Here is a 19,261-nt window from a genome sequence, read left to right as displayed (position 1 = left end):
AACAGATATGAGATTATATCTGTATAAATACAAATTTGTTCAGGCTGCAGTCATGAAAAGTCCATAAAATTCACTGTTTATCCTCTCTTCTCATCAATAAATGCATTTATTGTGTGTTTTCCAGCTGTTAAAGTCCCTGCAGGACAGAATCAGATTCTTCATGTGATTTGATTTTAGTTCAGTTTTATTCTTAGTTTGATGATTTTAAAACTGTGACAGGCACTGAGAGTCGAGTAAACAGACGTTGGAGAAAGACATTGATCTCTGGAACACGACGACCGGTCAGGACACGGCAACATTTCAGCAAATTATTTCATGCAAGTCATGTCATGTTTACTCAAGAAACAGCTCCGAGATAATATTTTATCATAATAATGACTTTAACGGTGACTTTATTTTGAGAGAACTTTTAGAAAAATGAGTTTATGAAGTCAGAAACAACATTAGTAAAAGATTCTAAAAATGAATAGGCACAGCAACCTGAGATTAAATAATGAAATATCACATCCAAGTGACGGAAAGAACAAAAAAAAAAAAAAAAAATAGAGTAAAACCATAAACACAAGGCTGAAAATACTAATAATGGAATTAGTGATCGTAAAGTAGATACATAAATAAGCAAATAAAGGGTAAGAGGATAAAATGAACAATGAAATTAATAAAGAAATGAATGCCTAAAAATAGGCAATGAAAATTCTAATAATAAACATCAAAAAACCTAAATCAAAGTTAAAAATAAAATAAAAATAAAGATTATTTGTTTTTCGTTTCATGTTTTTCATTTATATTAGTGAAATTAAATAAATAAAGCTACTAGATGATGATTTAATCATAAATGAAAATAGAAAAAATACATAAAAAACTAATTTAAATTAAATTAAGACTATTTCTTAATGGTTAAGTGTTTTTTTTCAGCTATATTACTCAAATGAAATAAATACAGCAATTACACCATAAAAATAGATAATGAAAATAACAATAATACATTTTTTAAAAAAGAAAATAGAAAAAAACTGAAATAAAACAACAAAAAAAGACTTTTTGTTAATGGTTTAATGCTTTTCAGATATATTTGTGGAACAAACTAAATAAAGCCATTAGATAAAAATAGACAATATAAATGATAATAATAATAATAATAATAATAATAATAATAATAATAATAATAATAATAATAATAATAATAATAATAATAATAATAATAATAATAATAATAATAATAATAATAACAGTAAATAAAATTTTAAAGAATAAAATAAAAAACAAGACCTGTTGTTAATGGTTTACTATTTTTCAGGTATATTACTGAAAGGAAATAAATAAATAAGCCGATAAATAGACGATAAAAATAATGATAATAAAAAAAATTTAAAAATTAAATAGAATAAAACTAAACTTAAAAAATAATTAAATGAAAATAAATTAAGACTATTTGTTATTGGTTTAGTATTTTTGAGGTATATTACTGAAAGGAAATAAATAAAGCATTTGAATGATTAAAAATAGGCCATAAATAATTATTAAAAAAGAGAAAAAAAGAAAAAAACTAAAATATTATAAGATTTTTTCTTAATGGTTTAATATGTTTCAGTTATATTAGTGAAATGAAATAAAGCAATTAGATGATAAAAATAGACAATAAAAACGATAATGATAAAAACGATAATAATAAAAAGTGAATGAATAAACTAACAGTAAAATAAAAAATAGAGATTTTTTTGTTAATGGGTTAATATTATTATTATTAGTAGTAGTAGTAGTATTATTGTTGTTGTTGTTCTTCTTCTTCTTCTTCTTATTATTATTAATGATGATAATAATAATAATAATAATAATAATAATAATAATAATAATAATAATAATAATAATAATAATAATAATAATAATAATAATAATAATAATAATAATAATAAATGTAAAAGATTTATGTAGAAAAAATACAAAATTAAATTAAATTAAGACTATTTGTTAGTGGTTTAATCTTTTTCAAGTTCTATTGATGTCAATTTATCTTGAAACTGAGCGTCTTTGGCCACAAAAATCCGGTGTATAAATATAGCTGCTGTTATTGCAGGATGAAATCTAATTTATTTATGTATTTTTAAAATTAATACATGTGAAAAATTAGGGGAAAAAAGTCTAAAATTAACTTCACTTGTTTAAAATGTGTCACAGCATTTGAGAAAAAAAAACCTCTTAGTGTCTGAGATATTGGGAAATCAGGAGTCAACATGCTGGTTTGTTTGTCTGGTCTGAATTATTGGGGCACCATAACATCAACGATGGCTGACATCTGGTTAATCATATATTGTTACTGGCAGCGGAGGCAGGAAAGTGGCTTTAAAAGGAGGCGTCGAGCTACAGACGTCCACATCCACCAGCCATGAGGGTGTTTGTGTTGGCGCTCACTGTGGCCTTCGTTGGTGAGTACGACTCCATGCCGTTAAAACTGAACTAAAAACTCTTTTACCTCAGAAAAAGAAAATCATCTGCAAGGAAATGGAACTTTATGCTCATTTATTACACTTAAAAGTAATGTTTGGGCTCAAGAACAATTCAAATAATGCAGTTTTAATTCAATATTTTTGAGATTTACCAGTGATTGGTAGCATAAACGCATTTTTAAGCTCCAACTACAGCTTCCTTGTCATTTTAAAGACATTTTTCAGTGTTATGTGCTAAATTTTCATCATGCTGAGCATAATTTTTTAGGTTTATCAAATTTAAAATAGTAATTTGTTGTAGTGTTCAATAGGTAAGATAAGACACTTCATATTTTGAACGAATGGTGAACAAAAATTTAATTATGGAGCTGATTTTATTAAGTTACTTCAACTTGAATTAACTAATGCAGGCATTTTCATTTAAATTATGCACAAGTTTTAAGTTCCAACTACAGTTTACATTTTATTTATAGGACATTTTTAGGTATTTTGTACTAAAGTATCATTATTATAAGCTATTTTTTTTAGGTGTTCAAATTCAAAATCACTCAGAAATGTAGTTATCAAGCTAATTTTGTCAAATTTGATTAATCTTTAAGACAATTAAATAACAGTTGAATGTTTTTAGATATATTACTGAAATGAAATGAAGAAATCAAACAATAAAATTAGACAACAAAAATAATATTAAGGAGAAATAAAAATTAAAAATCATAGTTAAAAATAAAATAAAGTGAAATGAAATGAAGTTAATTGAAATGAAATGAAATTGAAGACATTTAATTTACAGTTAATTAACGGTTTAATATTTTTAAGTTATTTCAGTGAAATAAAATAAATAAAGCAATTAGATGATAAAAATAGATAATAAAAGTAATAATAATTTAAAAATGAAAATAGAAAGACAGAAATAAAAAAATGAATACAAAATACAGACTTTTTGTTAATGGTTTAATATTTTTCAGTTATTTTGGTGAAATTAACCTACTAAAGCAATTAGATGATTAAAAAAAATAGACAATAAAAACATTAATGATGGAAAATAAAGTGTAAAAATCATATTTAATATTTGATTAAATAAAAACAAAGGTGGTTGAAATGAAATAAAGACAGAATTAGACTATATAAATAGACAATAATAATAATAATGATGATAATAATAATAATAATAATAATAATAATGATGATGATAATAATAATAATAATAATAATAATAATAATAATAATCATAATCATAATCATAATCATAATCATAATCATAATCATAATCATAATAATCATAATAATCAAAATAAATTAAGAATTATCGCTAAAAATAAAACTTAAAATTAAAAAAAAATAATTAATTAATTAATTTAATTTAATTTAATTTAATTAGACTATTTGTTAATGGTTTAATGTTTTTCAGTTACATTAGTAAAAATGAAATAAATAAAGCAATTAGAAAATAAATGGATGATAAAAATAATAGCAATTACGCAAATTACGACTATTTGTTTAAGATTTAAGATTAAGATTTCAGTTATTTTAGTGAAATGAAATAAAGCAATTAGATGATTAAAAAATAGACAATAAAAATAATAGTAATAGAAAATAAAATTTAAACATCACATGTAAAAATGAAGTTAAAATAAAGATTATTTGTTAATAGTTGAAATGAAATAATACAGAATTAGACAATAAAAACAGACAATAATAAAAATAATAAAAATTAAGAATTAAAAATGAAGTTAAACTAAATGAAATGAAATTAAGACTATTTGTTAATCGTTTAATGTTTTTCAGTTATATTAGTAAAATGAAATAGATGTAGCAATTAGACAATAAAAACAGACAATAATAATAGCAAAAATAATAATAATAAAATCATAGTTAAAAATAAAATTAATTGAAATAAACTAAATTTAATTTAATTAAACAAAGAAGTAATAATAAATAAATTTAAGTTTATATTTAAAAATAAAATAATAGAAAATTAAACAAAGACTATTTATTAATGGTTTAATGTTTAGCAGTTACATCAGTGACATGAAATAAATAAAGCTATTAGAGGATAAACACAGACAATAAAAATGTTTTTTTTTATTTTTATTTTTTATATAACATCATATTATTTCTGAAACCCAAATGAATTTTTTTTTTAATTTCTATTTTGCAGCCGGCAGCCAGGTCAGCCTTGGTAAGTTCTTGTAAATCCTCCTGCTCTCTCAACTGACTTCTTTAGCTGGGCGTCCAAATATTTATGTGTATATAAAAAATAGTGGAACTCTCTGCGTCTCAGCTTCAAAATATAATGCAATCAAATTCACTTCTGTCGTTGCAGCTCCACAGTTTGAGCCTGGAAAGACCTACGAGTACCAATATGAAGCTGTTGTGATGGGCGGCCTGCCTGAGAAAGGCCTCGCTCGGGCCGGAGTCAAAGTCCGCAGCAAAGTTCAGATCGGAGCAGAAGCTCAGACGTTCATCTTGAAGGTAAAAACCGTTCTGGGGCATCGATACGATCCCATTATAACTCTACAACGCCACAGCTTCATTTAGCTTTTATTCAAGGAGAGTAGATCCAACACCGGCAAGGATCTAGGCAGGAGAAAACAACCTGGATTATTAACCTAGAAGTAGCATGAATGTCTGAGGATAAACCAAAACACCCAAAAGACACCCAACAATCACCAGAAAAAGATCAAAAACAAACCCAAGATATACAACCTGACCTCAACCAGCACTGCCACAGTGAATGCATAGACATGACAGTGAAGCATGACAGTGGGAGTGAGATGATACGGGGCTTCATTTAGCTTTAGTGTGATAAGAGGACCTTGGTGTCAACAGGAAGTGCAGACGTAAGTGCAAAGGTGTCCAGTGAAGGGCTGGGTTTTAGTCTTTTCTTAAAGATTGAGTGGGATTCTACAGATGGAACAGAGTTTGGTGACTCGTTCCACCACTGGGGAACCACAGATAAGAAGAGTCCAGCTATGGACCGGCCCTGTTGTGGTGGTTGGATCAGGAACCTTTTGTAGGAGGGAGGGATCTGGATGAGAAAGTTCAGGTAGGAGGGAGCTGTTTTCATTAGAGTTTTGAATTGAGTGTCAGAGTTTTGGAAGCCGGTGAAGTGATCTGAACAGTGGGGTGACGTGCTGTTTTTGGCTGGTTGAAAAACTTCCCCTTTGATCCAAACTCTCGCAGCTCGTCCAACCAGAGATCTTCGAGTACAGCGGCATCTGGCCCAACGACAGCTTCAGCTCGGACCCCAAGCTCACCTCGACACTGGCTGCTCAGCTCAAGACGCCCGTCAAGTTCGAGTACACCAATGGCGTTGTTGGGAAAGTGTTCGCGCCGGCCAGCATGACCACCACCGTCCTCAACGTCTACCGGGGAATCCTCAGCATCCTCCAGCTGAACATCAAGAAGACACAGAACGTGTACGAGCTGCAAGAGGTACAAAAGAGGAAAAAAAGAATCCACATTTTCACAGAGTTCTACTCACAAAACACCACGAGTCTCACCAGTGTTTCATTTTTATGCCAACAGGCCAGCGTCCACGGCATCTGCAAGACCCACTATGCCCTGAGAGAAGAGCAGGAGATCGACCGCATCTTCCTGATCAAGAGCAAAGACCTGAACCAGTGCCAGAGCAAGATCTACAAGGACATCAGCCTGGATCACGCAGAGAATTGTGTCGAGTGTCAAGCTGTGAGTGCAGATTTCTCTCATTTCACACTTTGATTTCCTGCAGGATGGAACTCTGTAATGATGAACAAACAATTCATCTTAAAGTCTCTACACTTGGATTGTAAGATCCTTTAATTAGTTAATAAAGATCTTTTAATTAGTTCGTAAAGATCCTTTAATCAGTTCATAAAGATAATTTCATTGGTTTATAGAGATCTTTTAATTAGTTCAAAAAGATCCTTTAATTGGTTCATAAAGATCCTTTAATTACTTTATAAAGATCCTTTCATTCGTTCATAAAGACCCTTTATTTGGGTTATAAAACTCCTTATCCTACAAAAACACTCATAGAATGGATCCTCAGCTTTTCTACTAGTTTTGTAATTAAACTTAAAATCGGAAGGTTAGAGTGTTCTAATGCTTTTAATCTATTTTTCCAGTGCTCCTGCTGTCAGATTTTTAAAATCTGTATCTTTATATAAAGACAAAAATTAAAGTTGAATTTCTCCATTTTGGGATTTTGAAATCAATATGTCCGACGTTCTTCTGAGAGCCCACAGGTGTTACCAATGCTAGAGAGAAAAACGAAGCTCCAAATGTTGTAGATATTCAACATTTACATTTATACAACCTCTACAGACTTGGTGCTTTTCGCTCCACTCTGCAGGTTTAATCCCAACCCTAACAGTTTGATGGATTGGCTGATTGGTACTCCTGGTTTGGTGACGTTGTGTGTTTTTTGCAGAGAGGAAGCGCCCTAAAGACCGCCGCTGTCTCCAACTATCTCATGAAGCCGACACCCAGCGGTTCCCTGATCATGAATGCAACTGTGGAGGAGCTCATCCAGTTCTCCCCCTTCAACATCCTGAAAGGCGCTGCTCAGATGGAGTCCAAGTAGGAGCTTTGAGTTTAACAGAAGAAGAAGTGATTCCAGTGTTGCAAGAACACTGCAGACTGACTCATCTGTGTTTGTTCTCAGGCAAACTCTGACCTTTCTGGATAACAAGAACGTCCAGATGCAGACCCCCCAGGTCGAGTATCCTCAGCGTGGAGACCTGCAGTACGAGTTCGGCAGCGAGCTCCTCCAGACGCCCATCCAACTCCTGAAGATCAGCAACGTCAAAGCTCAGGTGCTTTGGAGGGCATCCCCACCAACTATACTGTATTTTTCTGTGGAATTCACCCTGTAGCTGAAGCTGCTTCATGTCCCCGCAGATGAAGGAGATCCTGGAACATCTGGTCACCATGAACGCCCCCAAGGTCTCCGAAAACGCCCCTCTGAAGTTCATCGAGTTCATCCAGCTGCTGCGCATGGCCAAACAGGAGAACATCCAACAGCTGTGGGAGCAGCTCCACAACAAACCCGAATACAAGTAAAGAAAAATATGTCCTAAAAACACAAACATAAATAGAAAAATATCAATTAAAAATATAAGCACAAATAGAAAAATTTGTCCTAAAAACATAAACATGAGTGAAAAAAAAGAACTAAAAATCTTTTTAAAAGTCTTTAAAATATGGACAGAAGTAGAAAATTCTGTCCTAAAAATATAAACATACATAGAAAAATATGTCTTAAAAATATAAACATAGGTAGAAAAACATGTCCTGAAAATGTATTTTTTAAAAAACATCTTAAATATATAAACATTAGTAGAAAAATATGTCTTAAAAATATATTTTTAAAATGCCTTAAAAATATAAACACAAGTAGAAAATTATGACTTAAAAATGTAAACATTACTAGAAAAATATGTCATAAAAATATATTTTTTAAAAAATGTCTTAAAAATGAAAACATTAGTACAAAAATATGTCCTAAAAAATATATATATATATATTAAAAATATGTCTTAAAAATTTAAACACAAGTAGAAAATTATGACTTAAAAATGTAAACATTATTAGAAAAATATGTCTTAAAAATATAATTAAGGTAGGAAAATATGTCCTAAAAATATTTAAAAAAAACATGTCCTAAAAATAGAAACTTAAATTGAAAAATATTTCCTACACATATAAAAAAATCTGTCTTAAAAATATAAGCATAGGTAAAAAAATATGTTCTGAAAATACAAAAAAGTATGTCTTAAAAATGTAAACATAAGTAGAAAAATATGTCTTGAAAAAATAAACATAAGTAGAAACAGTATAAGCATAAATGTAAAATGTGCTTTTCCTAATAAATAAGTACAGAGGGTAATAAATAATGTGTTATTGCACACTATTGAGTGTTAACTCAATAGTGTGCAATAACACATTATTTAATATTTAATATTTATAAAATGAGTTTCAGACTAGAACTGTGAATCAAACCCGTCATGTTTGTGGTTCCAGGTACTGGATCCTGAGCGCCGTCTCTGTCATGGGAACTCACACCTCTCTGAAATTCATCAAGGAGAAGTTCTTTGTCAACCAGCTGTCTCTTTCTGAAACTGCCTCAGCTCTGCTCTCGGCTCTGCTCTCCGTTTCGGTCGACCTGGAGTCCGTCGAAGTGGTCAAGGCAAGGCGATGGTGAAAGTTTTCTACAATATTTGCAAAGAGATGGAAACATTTAATAACTTCTTTATTTTCAAACTCCTCAGGAGATCATGATGAGCCCAACAATCCAGAACACAACGGCTGTACGTGAGATTGTCATGCTGGGCTACGGTGCCCTGGTTGGCAGATACTATGCAAAAAACCCTGCTGTCCAGCTTAATCAAGATGTATGTATTACCTGTTCATAACTTTAATACATGGTGTAGAAAAAAACTGTAATTTTGAATAATTTATTGTAAATTTTAGAATTTCCCTGTTTTGTTAAATTACAGATAACAACTTGTAAAATCACAGAAAAAAAGTGTTAATTTAGGTTTTTTATGAATGATCATCCATTCTCTGACATTTAACAATAAAATTACATTGTTATTATTATTATTAGTAGTAGTAGTACTATGTATTTACTGTATTTGAATCATTTAAATCAGCTAAAATATTATTATTTACAGATTACACAGTTTATCTACAACTTGGCTACCGAGGCAGTCAGTACCAAGAACTATGCGGACCTCACTCTCGCCCTGAAAGTTCTGGGTAACATCGGATATCCTGGTAGTCTGAAGGCCATCCAGAAGAACATCCCCAGTTTTAGCAAAGCTGCTGGCGACCTGCCTCTCAGAATTCAAATTGAGGCCGTTCTCGCTCTGAGGAACATCGCCAAGAGGGAGCCCAAGCAGGTGACGCCATGTTTTTTTCCTCACGCAACCTTTGGAGGACTTGTGTTTTTATGCGCAGTTGTGCTGACAGTATTCGTCTTTGGCCACTCAGGTCCAGGAGAGGGTTCTTCAGGTGTTCATGGACCACAGTCTGGATCCAGAGCTGCGTATCGCTGCTGCCGTCGTGCTGTTTGAGTCGAAGCCGCCCTTGGGTCTGGTGAACATGATAGCCGCTTCTCTGCTGAAAGAAAGCAACCTGCAGGTCACCAGCTTCGTCTACTCATACATGAAGGCCATGACCAAGACCACCGTCCCTGACTTTGTTTCAGTGTAAGAACCTAAAAGGATCTTCATGTTTCTTTTGTTTCTGTAATTTCGTAGAACATAACAGACACGTATGAAACACCCACACAATGTTGCACCATCATAGATGAAATGTTTCCTAAAATAACAAAATAATAATTAAAGCTGCAAGCAGCGTTGGTTGTGTCCTCACATCCTTGCTGGTCAGCAAATCCAAGGATGTCCACCAGGTGGTGCTGCGACTGGGAGTGCATTTTGACCTATGTATGTCATCATGGCTGGACTCTGATCACACATGTAAAGTTTGAGGCAGACTGGAGCATTTACAGGCCAGTTACACAGTTTTTCCTTTTTCATGGTGAAACGTCGAAATTCTAGGGGTCGCCATTTCCACACCCTCAGACCTCTGAGGAGGATTTTGAGAACTTTTGATCACCCATGACTGGTGTAAATCCTGGCCAAATTGGAGCTCTCCCGGGAATACTCTCTTTGAACTTATAGCTTTTGAAAATGTGCAAAAAATTGCTCCAAAACCGACACATAATTAAAAATGGCCGACTTCCTGTTGGGTTTGAGCTATTTGTGCAAGAGGCTTTTCTGTGTGTCCTGATGTGTTGCAGATGTGTACCAAATTTCGTAGCTGTAGATGAAATGTGGTTCGGGGGCTGAAAAATATTGTAGGAGGCGCTAATGTGTAATTTCAAGGATCACAAAGTTTTTAGCAAAAGTACATGCAAATATAATGCCTGTATCTTCCTGTTACCAACAGGTGGCGTTATGACTATGATTGTGATGATGATATTTTTGAGTGTGGATCTTGTCAGACCCTGACGTTTGTCCAGCATATGAAGTTTGGGCCTGATTGGATCATGTGTAGCTGAGATGTAAACATCGGAATTCATCATCAACCTCATCAACTGTTTATAACATAGTATTGTTACTCCACCAACGAACGCATCGGAGGAGCAATTTTTTGGTTATTTCGAACAATGTTTTTAGTCACACTAGATTTGTTTTTGTCATTTCGGACAATTTTTGATAAATTTTGAATGATTTTAACTCCCCAAAGAAACGCAGCAGAGTTATGTGACAATCGGTGTTGGTTTGTCTTTCCGTCCGTCGGTCTGTTATCAATATTTCTCAAAAATGAGCAAATGGATTTGGACAAAATTTTCAGGGATGGTCAGAAATGACACAAGGACCAAGTGATTAGATTTTGGCAGTGAGACAGTCTATAGTCTGGATCCACGGATTTGTTAAAAATTTCTGTATCATTGCAAGATAGCGGCACGGCATCACTGTAACAATGACAAGAAGTGAACACTACATCAGCTGCCTGCTGATGATCACGTGATTGTGATTCTACTACAAATCCATTGATGCAGATTTATTGGAAATGATACAAGGAACAATTGATTAAATTGTCGGGGTGTTTCCGAGTCCCAACAATGCCCGCCGCCCGCTACGTATTTAGGTCACAGCATTCGGTAACGGTACTTAACATACACATGCATAACACACACCTGTGCTCAGCACAAGCTCATTGTGTTTGTGGGTACATCTATATAAAATGGACACATTTTATGTTGCCATGATTTCTGGTCATCAATAACTAATAAACAAATGCTGCATTTCTGACAATGTTATATGGGAAAGTGAGCAGCCTTGGAGGAGGACTGTGCTCTCTCTTTTCTTTTTTGTTTTTGTGCCTTCAAACAACCTTCACTCCAGTCTTCCTCATCAATATCCTTCAATATCCTAGTTGTGTCATGAGTAGCTGATAAATTATAATATTTAGATCTTCACGTCTCTTCTCCGCCGCTAAAAAAACTCTGATGTTGTCCTTTCAGTGCTGCAGCCTCCAATGTTGCCATGAAGATGCTCAGCCCCAAACTTGACAGACTGTCCTACCGCTACAGCAGGATGTTCTACTACGACACCTACTACAGTAAGAGATCAACAGCGATGAACGACGAAATCTGGTATTTTGTCATCCCAGATTTAATATCGATTCAAGTGTTTTGACGGTTTCCCCCCCATTGTCCTGCAGGTCCCTGGATGATGGGAGCTGCCGCCAGCGCCTACTACATCAATGAAGCTGCAACCATTTTCCCGAGAGCCATCATGGCCAAAACTCGTAATTACCTGGCTGGAATTTCTGCTGATGTTTTTGAGGTATGACAAGAGCGTCTCACATGGGAGAGAGTGTCAAATGATTCTATTTTTTTTGCGCAGTTTATACAAACAACAGAATAAAGCTGTTGGAGGTTCTTGAAGATGTTTCACCTCTCATCCAAGAAGCTTCTTCAGTTCTGGATGAGAGGGGAAATGTCTTCAAGAACCTACAAGAGAAGTCCAGTTGATCTCTGCTGAAGCTCCTACGATCACCTTGACTTCATTGACTGAGAATCAACAGTTGCATTTCCAATCCAAGTTTCTGCCTTTTACTGATAATTTCAAGAATATTTATCCAACAAATAAACATTTTTTCTGTGTTTTGTTGCAGTTTGGAGTGAGAACTGAAGGAATCCAGGAGGCCCTTTTGAAAGGCAAGAACATCCCAGCGAATGCAGACAGGATCACCAAGATAAAACAAGTCGTAGCGGCTGTAAGTTCTGTCGGGGAAACTCAGATTTAAGAACAGGAAAACGGGCATCATGTTTTCTTCGTGAGAGCTGCTGTTTTTCTGACTGGCAGTTTTCTTCCTGTTACAGCTTCAGAACTGGAAGAAACATCCTTCAAGCAAGCCACTGGCCTCCATGTACGTGAAGTTCCTTGGACAAGAAATTGCATTTTTGAACGTCGACAGAGCCATCTACCAACAGATCATTGAGGTGATGCATCTTCTATGGTTTAGCAGGACTTCTGCTTGGGCTGAAGACGTGGTGTCTCATGAGTAACGTTGTGTTTACAGCATGCGAGCATAGCTGACATTCAAGGTAGTGTGAGGAGTGCTCTGAACGCTCTGCGGGAAGGTTACACGATGAATTGGAATTTCTACAAACCGATGCTGGCCGCTGAGATCCGTCGCATCCTCCCCACCAGCACTGGTTTTCCCATGGAGCTCAGTTTCTACACCGCTGCTGTGGCTGCAGCATCTCTTAAGGGTGAGTTTCACTGCTGCAGCTGTGGGTTTGTGAGCGTTATTTCTACTGATGATTTGGGTCGTTCCAGAACTGGAGGACATTTGGGCTTCAAAATGTTTGAAAAGTAAACCTTCTCTTTTGCAGGTTTCTGCTCCATATTGATCAATAATAGGTATTGATTGGCTCAGCTTCCACATCAATGGTAGCATTTTTATTCTATGTTTTCTGTGTTGTTTGCTAACCCTACTCTGATCACAGTAACAGGGTTGCTAATCCATGCTAATGTGATCTTTTTCTCAGCAGTAGACGCTAGATATTTAGCTGCTGTTACTGCTGACCAAGAGGACAAACTGACTGATGGAAAACAGTCAAAAGAATTAGTCTGATCCTGATAAAATGAGGTAGAGTGAGACGTTCAATCAAGGCTGACAATGTTATGAGAAGATGAAAAATAGAAGAGAGGACATAGCTTTGCTCTACCCATTCTTTAGGACAATTGTTTGATGATGTTGACAACAAAAACAAAACAGAAAATGACAAAAGCAAAACATGAAATGACAAAAACAAGACACAAAATGACAGAAGCGAGAAAGAAAATGACAAAAACAAGACACAAAACAACAGAAATGAGACACAACGTGACAAAAACAAGACAGAAAATGACAAAAATGAGACATAAAACAACAAAAACAAAACAAAAAATGGAAAGAACAAGACACAAAAGACAAAAACAAGACACAATATGACAGAAGCGAGACAGAAAATGACAAAAACAAGAAACAAATGATAAAAATGAGACAGAAAACAAGAAAAACAAGACGCAAAGCAACAGAAGTGAGAAAGAAACTGACAAAACCTAGACACAAAATGACAAAAATTAGACATAAAATGACAAAAACAAGACACAAGATAATAATGAGACAGAAAACGACAAAAACAGGACACAAAACAACAGAAATGAGACACAAAACATCAAAAACAAGACACAAAACAACAAACGTCATCAACAGGTTATGCAAACATGTTGTGGGACACGTTCCATGCATAATAACGATTATTTAAAATATCATGTTGATTCAAAAAATGTTCCCACAATTACAAGAAACATGAATGAAAAAAATAAAACCAAAAAAAGGAGATTTAAATTTAATTTGAACTGTTTCATTGAAGATTCAATTTGGTCATCAGGGGGATGGGACAAGAGAAAAATGGCATTTTAGGGGAACTCAAGACTTATTCTGTGTTTGTTTTCCACCAGTCTCCGTGAGCACCACTGGACCCGTCCAGCCTCAGACCCTCATGCAGCTTCTGGACACCAACATCAGAGCGACCGCTGAGATCGCTCCAAGGTAACTCAGCCGATTGACCGGCTCCTTCCCATCAATTCAGTGTTAAAAACAGGAAACGTGTTCGTCGATTCCCCCTGAAAGTCTTCTGTCCCTTGCAGCGTCTCCATGCACACCTACGCAGTGATGGGGGTGAACACGGCTTACTTCCAGGCCTCGCTGCTCTCCAGAGCCAGAGTTCACACCGTTCTGCCCAGCAAGATAGAGGCCATCTTAGAAATGTCAAAGGGCAACTACAAGATCCAGCTCCCGTCTGTCCAGGACATTTACAAAATTGCATCTGCAAGGTTAGTACCCTGCAAAATAAAACTCCATAAAAAGAGGGTTCAGATCTGTCACAAAAAACATGTTCAACGACTGTAAAAGCTGTGAAAATAACAACGAATATCAGTAAAATAATGATGTTTTTAACTAGTTTAGATCTAGTGCAACGGTGTAATTTTATGGTGACGCATTGTAAAAGAATTTGTAAAAATACAGATTTATGGTGTGGATGTTATTTACAGTTTCGCCCCATTTTGTTTGTTTTTAACTCTTAAAATGTTTTGGATTTTTTTTTGTGATATTACTCAATATTGTAATTTAGCAAAATAGGGAAAATGTGTAAAATAACAGGTAAATTTTAAAAAATCTTTTTCAGTCTTTAATATACTTTTTTTCTGATTTATATACAGTAAAATGGTTAATGTAAAATAACAGATTACTATTTGCCAAAACAGATTTTTGGTGTGGACATTATTTGCAGTTTGGGTCTATTTTTTATGCTTAAAAATGCAAAAAATAAATAAATAAAAAACAAAACATTCTGTACTTTTACCAAATAACTGTAATTTAACAAAACAGGGAAAATCTCTAAAATAACAGGTCATTTCTTAAATTAGTCTTTTAAAAAAAATTTTTACAATTTTTTTTTTTTACAACAATTTTAGTTTTTTATATTTCTTGAAGATTTAAATATAATAAAACAGTTACAGATTTTTGTTGTGGACAATATTTACAGTTTTGGTCTATTTTTAATGCTTAATAATGCAAAAAATAAAAATTAAAAGTTTTGTAATTTTACCAGATGAATGTAATTTGACAAGACAGGGAAAATCTCTACAATAACAGGTAATTTTTTAAATTAAATTTTTTAATTAATTATTTTTTTTACAACTTTTGAGCCCTTAATTCTACTCTTCTCTCTTTTTAAAACATTTTTTTTGCCAATTTAAATATAATAAAACAGTTACAGATTTTTGATGTGGACATTATTTACAATGTTGTCTATTTTTAACACTTAATAATGCAAAAAATTAATAAAATTTTTTAATTTTTACCAGATAATACTTGTAATTTGACAAAACACAGAAAAATTCTAAAATAACAGCTTTAAAAATTATTTACTTTATTAATTCATATTTTTTTCTTTCAAATAATTGCAAACATCTGTCAAATACAGATTTTTTTCTGATTTAAATACAGTAAAAATGGTTAATGTAAAATAACAGATTAGCATTTGTAAAAAAAAATACAGATTTTTGATGAAGACATTATTCACAGTTTTGACCTTTTTTGTTTGTTTGCTTTTTAATGGTTTTCTGTTGTTTTTCTCAGTGATTATACGAGATATCATCTGCATTTAGACAGAACATTGAAGATGTGTAAAATACCAGTAAACAGTTTTGTTGTTTTTTAACATTCGCGTCATTAAGTGACATGTTTTTAAACATATTTTTGGTTTCTTGTTCTCCAACAGCGTGGAGACGTTTGCTCTTGTGAGGAATGTGGAAGACCTCGCTGCGGCCAAATCGACACCGGTGCTGCCAGCTGATGCTGCAGCTCGGCGGTCCAGGCCGTCTTCAAGGATCTCCAGGATGGCGTCCTCCCTGGCTGGTGGCATGGTGAGTTCAGACCATCGCTGTTTCTTCTGTTTTTATTGTTCGTTTCCTAAAGTCCATGTGGTGAACATCTGCCGTCGTTCTACAGTCAGCGTCGTCCGAAATTATCCCTGATGATGTGCTGAGAAGAATCTCCAGGAAACAGAAGCCCTTCAAACCCTATGAGAAGAAGATGTGTGCTGAAAGTGAGACCTTTGGATTCAAGGCCTGCACCAAGGTGGAATCCTACAGCGCTGCCTTCCTCAGAGACTCCCCGCTGTATGGCATCATTGGAAATCACACCGCTCTGATTAAGGTTAAACCAGGTAAGAAGAACCAGTTCATCCATCCATCCATCCATGAATCCATTATCCATCCATCCATCCATCCATCCATCATCCATCCATCCATCCATCTATCCTTCCATCCCTTCATGAATCCATTATCCATCCATCATCCATCCATCCATCCATGAATCCATTATCCATCCATCCATCCATCATCCATCTATCCTTCCATCCCTTCATGAATCCATTATCCATCCATCATCCATCCATCCATCCATGAATCCATCCATGAATCCATCCATGAATCCATCCATCCATCCATCCATCATCCATCCACCCATCCATCCATCCATCCAACCATCCATCCATCCAGTATCCATCCATCCATCCATCCATCCATCCATCCATCCATTATCCATCCATCCATGAATCCATTATCCATCTGTCCATTCATCCATCCACCACTTAATCCTCATTAGTAGTCCTGGAGTCTAACCCAGCTGACTTTAGAGTCACCAATAGCGTCATTCCAGAATTAAAGGACATTTGGGCTTCAAAATGTTTGAAAAATAAACCTTCTCTTTTCCAGTTTTCTGCTCCATTTTCATCAATAATAGGCAATAAACTATCAAAGGCTTGATTGGCTCAGCTTCCACATCAATGGTAGCATTTTTATTCCATGTTTTCTGTGTTGTCTGCTAACCCTACTCTAATCACAGTAACAGGGATGCTAATCCATGCTAATGTTAGCTTTTTCTCAGCAGTAGAAGCTAGATATTTAGCTGCTGTTACTGCTGACCAAGAGGACAATCTGACTGATGGAAAATATGAAAAGTTTGGTCATCAGGGGGGCGGGACAAGAGAAAAACGGCCTTTTAGGGGGAACTCCAGACTCATTTGGTATTTTTAAAAATATTTTCAAACATTCCTTTCTCCTAGTGATTTTTAGATTTGGTCTCAGGACAAGAACATTTACACAACAACTGCATGTTTTAGTATTTTGTACATGGATCATTTGAAATTTGATGGGTGGGACGCATGTTTTTTGACTGTGGGAGGAAGCCAGAAAACCCACCTGCACATGGAGAACATGTAAACTCCATACAGAAAGATTCTATGAAGACTGGGACCTTCCAGCTGTGAGGCGACAGTGCAAACCACCGAGCTACTGTGCAGCCCCCAGTTCAACTCATTCAGCTAATTTGTAAGAAGTTGTGGAAAGTTATTTATGGATTTGTGTTTCAGTTCAAGGACCAGCCATTGAGAGGATTGAATTTGAGGTCCAGGTTGGAGAGAAAGCAGCAGAAAAGATCATTAAAGTCATCAACCAGCGTGAGGAGGAGGAAACCCTCGAAGACAAGAATGTCCTGCTGAAGCTGAAGAAGATCCTGGTTCCTGGTCCGAGGAACAACACGGCCAAATCCTCCTCCAGCTCCAGCAGCTCCCGGTCCTCCAGCTCCAGCAAGAGTCGCTCCAGCTCCATCTCCAGCAGCGACAGCACCTCCTTCTCGGTGTCATCCCAGTCTTCCTCCTCCAGATCCGTTTCCCGCCCCAGAAGCGGTGCGGTCGACGTCCGCCATCCCGTACCCAACAGCAAGAAGTCGAGCAGCTCCTCCAGCAGACGTTCCAGCCGCCGTTCCAGCAGCTCCTCCAGTGGGGCGTCGAGCAGCCAGTCATTGCTCCAGTCCAGCAGCCGGTCCTCCAGCTCCAGCTCTTCCAGCTCCAGCGCCCTGTCCAAGGTGAGCCGCCGCCCGTCACGAAAAGAAGCTTTTCAGAGGATGTGCAGGAGTTAATGATGTTTTTGCCTTGCAGCAGGAAGTGTATCTCCTGAAGTTTAAGAGGAACCACGTCCACCAGGTAATACATCGGCAGGTCGTAAGTTTACATACCCTGACAAAATTAGTTACATATTGTCCTTTTTTTAAAATAGAAAATGTCTTTGATCATGGAAAAACTAAAGGAACTGAAGCAGACTAAATGTATGGTTTCTCTTTTTACAGCATAGAGTCTCTGCAAACAGGCAGCACTCCCACAGCAGCGCCACCAGCTTCGAAAACATCCAGAGCAAGGTGACAATAATACAGTCTCTGGCTGACATTTCACCAATTTTTAAGGATCTAACATCAGTAGAATTTGCCACAGGTCCAGTTTTTTTGCTTATTTGACTTGAACCCCCCCCAAAATTGTCCAAAAATGACAATAATGAACAAGTATGAGTTCTTGAAAACAGAAAAAAGAGCCTAACTTCCTAATTTAAGGATATATATATATGTGTGTGTGTGTGTGTGTGTGTGTGTGTGTGTGTGTGTGTGTGTGTGTGTGTGTGTGTGTGTGTGTGTATAAATTTGGCCAGACAAGGAGACAAGGTTTCAGTTTTTTGCTATTTTGACTTGAAAGCTGCCCAAAATTGTTCAAAAATGACAATAATGACCAATTATTAGTCCTTGAAAAGGGAAAAAAGTGCCAAACTTTCAATCCAGGCTGGTGTTGTGTCTCCGTACGTGTATATATATGGATGGATCCAAATTTCTACTAAAATATAGTCTTTGGTCAGCATTTCACCAACTTACGAGGCTCTAACATCAGTAGAATCTGACATGTGGAAAGTTTGACAAGACAAGGTTCCAGTTTTTTTGTTATTTTGACTAGAAACATGTCCAAAATTGTACAATAATGACAATAATGATCAATTATTAGTACTTGAAAATGGAAAAAAAGCATCAATCTTTCAGTCCAGACTGGTATTGTGTCTCAATAAAGTTCCTGTAACAAGGTGACATTTACAGCCTCCTATATTCATCCAAACTTTCATGTAATGACACTAATGTCTGGTTTGAACCTTCAGGCCAAGTACCTCTCCGATGTTGTGCAGCCCTCGGTCACCATCCTCCTTCGCGCAGTGAGGGTCGACCACAAGCCCCAGGGATACCAGGTCACTGCTTACCTGGACAAGGCAACCTCCAGACTGCAGATCATCTTGGCCAACCTGGTTGAGGGTGACAAGTGGAGGATCTGCACTGATGCCATGAAGCTGAGCAGCCACAAGCTGATGGTGAGGATTGTTTTTAAA

At 35.6% G+C, this 19,261-nt stretch overlaps 1 protein-coding gene across 2 annotated transcripts in view; it reads left to right on the top strand.

The window, feature by feature from the left end:
- The first annotated feature begins 2,318 nt into the window (after positions 1-2,318).
- The window catches only part of LOC111585838 (vitellogenin-2-like), a 21,189-nt gene continuing 4,246 nt past the window's right edge, over positions 2,319-19,261 (top strand). Inside the window, exons 1-25 of one of the 2 annotated variants that reach the window (XM_055014759.1) lie at positions 2,319-2,423; positions 4,603-4,623; positions 4,768-4,916; positions 5,628-5,879; positions 5,973-6,134; positions 6,859-7,007; positions 7,093-7,243; positions 7,329-7,486; positions 8,451-8,616; positions 8,699-8,821; positions 9,104-9,331; positions 9,423-9,640; positions 11,464-11,561; positions 11,664-11,788; positions 12,120-12,221; positions 12,328-12,447; positions 12,528-12,720; positions 13,958-14,048; positions 14,147-14,332; positions 15,784-15,928; positions 16,014-16,230; positions 17,437-17,930; positions 18,007-18,048; positions 18,192-18,260; positions 19,037-19,243. In XM_055014759.1, coding sequence (XP_054870734.1) covers positions 2,384-2,423; positions 4,603-4,623; positions 4,768-4,916; positions 5,628-5,879; positions 5,973-6,134; positions 6,859-7,007; positions 7,093-7,243; positions 7,329-7,486; positions 8,451-8,616; positions 8,699-8,821; positions 9,104-9,331; positions 9,423-9,640; positions 11,464-11,561; positions 11,664-11,788; positions 12,120-12,221; positions 12,328-12,447; positions 12,528-12,720; positions 13,958-14,048; positions 14,147-14,332; positions 15,784-15,928; positions 16,014-16,230; positions 17,437-17,930; positions 18,007-18,048; positions 18,192-18,260; positions 19,037-19,243 — 3,906 coding nt within the window. In that variant the 5' untranslated portion in view covers positions 2,319-2,383. Of the gene's footprint in view, positions 2,424-4,602; positions 4,624-4,767; positions 4,917-5,627; positions 5,880-5,972; positions 6,135-6,858; positions 7,008-7,092; positions 7,244-7,328; positions 7,487-8,450; positions 8,617-8,698; positions 8,822-9,103; positions 9,332-9,422; positions 9,641-11,463; positions 11,562-11,663; positions 11,789-12,119; positions 12,222-12,327; positions 12,448-12,527; positions 12,721-13,957; positions 14,049-14,146; positions 14,333-15,783; positions 15,929-16,013; positions 16,231-17,436; positions 17,931-18,003; positions 18,049-18,191; positions 18,261-19,036; positions 19,244-19,261 lie in introns of both variants that reach the window. The other variant, XM_055014753.1, reaches the window with a different exon arrangement.

This window comes from Amphiprion ocellaris, chromosome 2 (genome assembly GCF_022539595.1).
Source record: "Amphiprion ocellaris isolate individual 3 ecotype Okinawa chromosome 2, ASM2253959v1, whole genome shotgun sequence".
NCBI lineage: Eukaryota > Metazoa > Chordata > Actinopteri > Pomacentridae > Amphiprion > Amphiprion ocellaris.
This window is presented reverse-complemented; position numbering and strand designations above follow the sequence as displayed.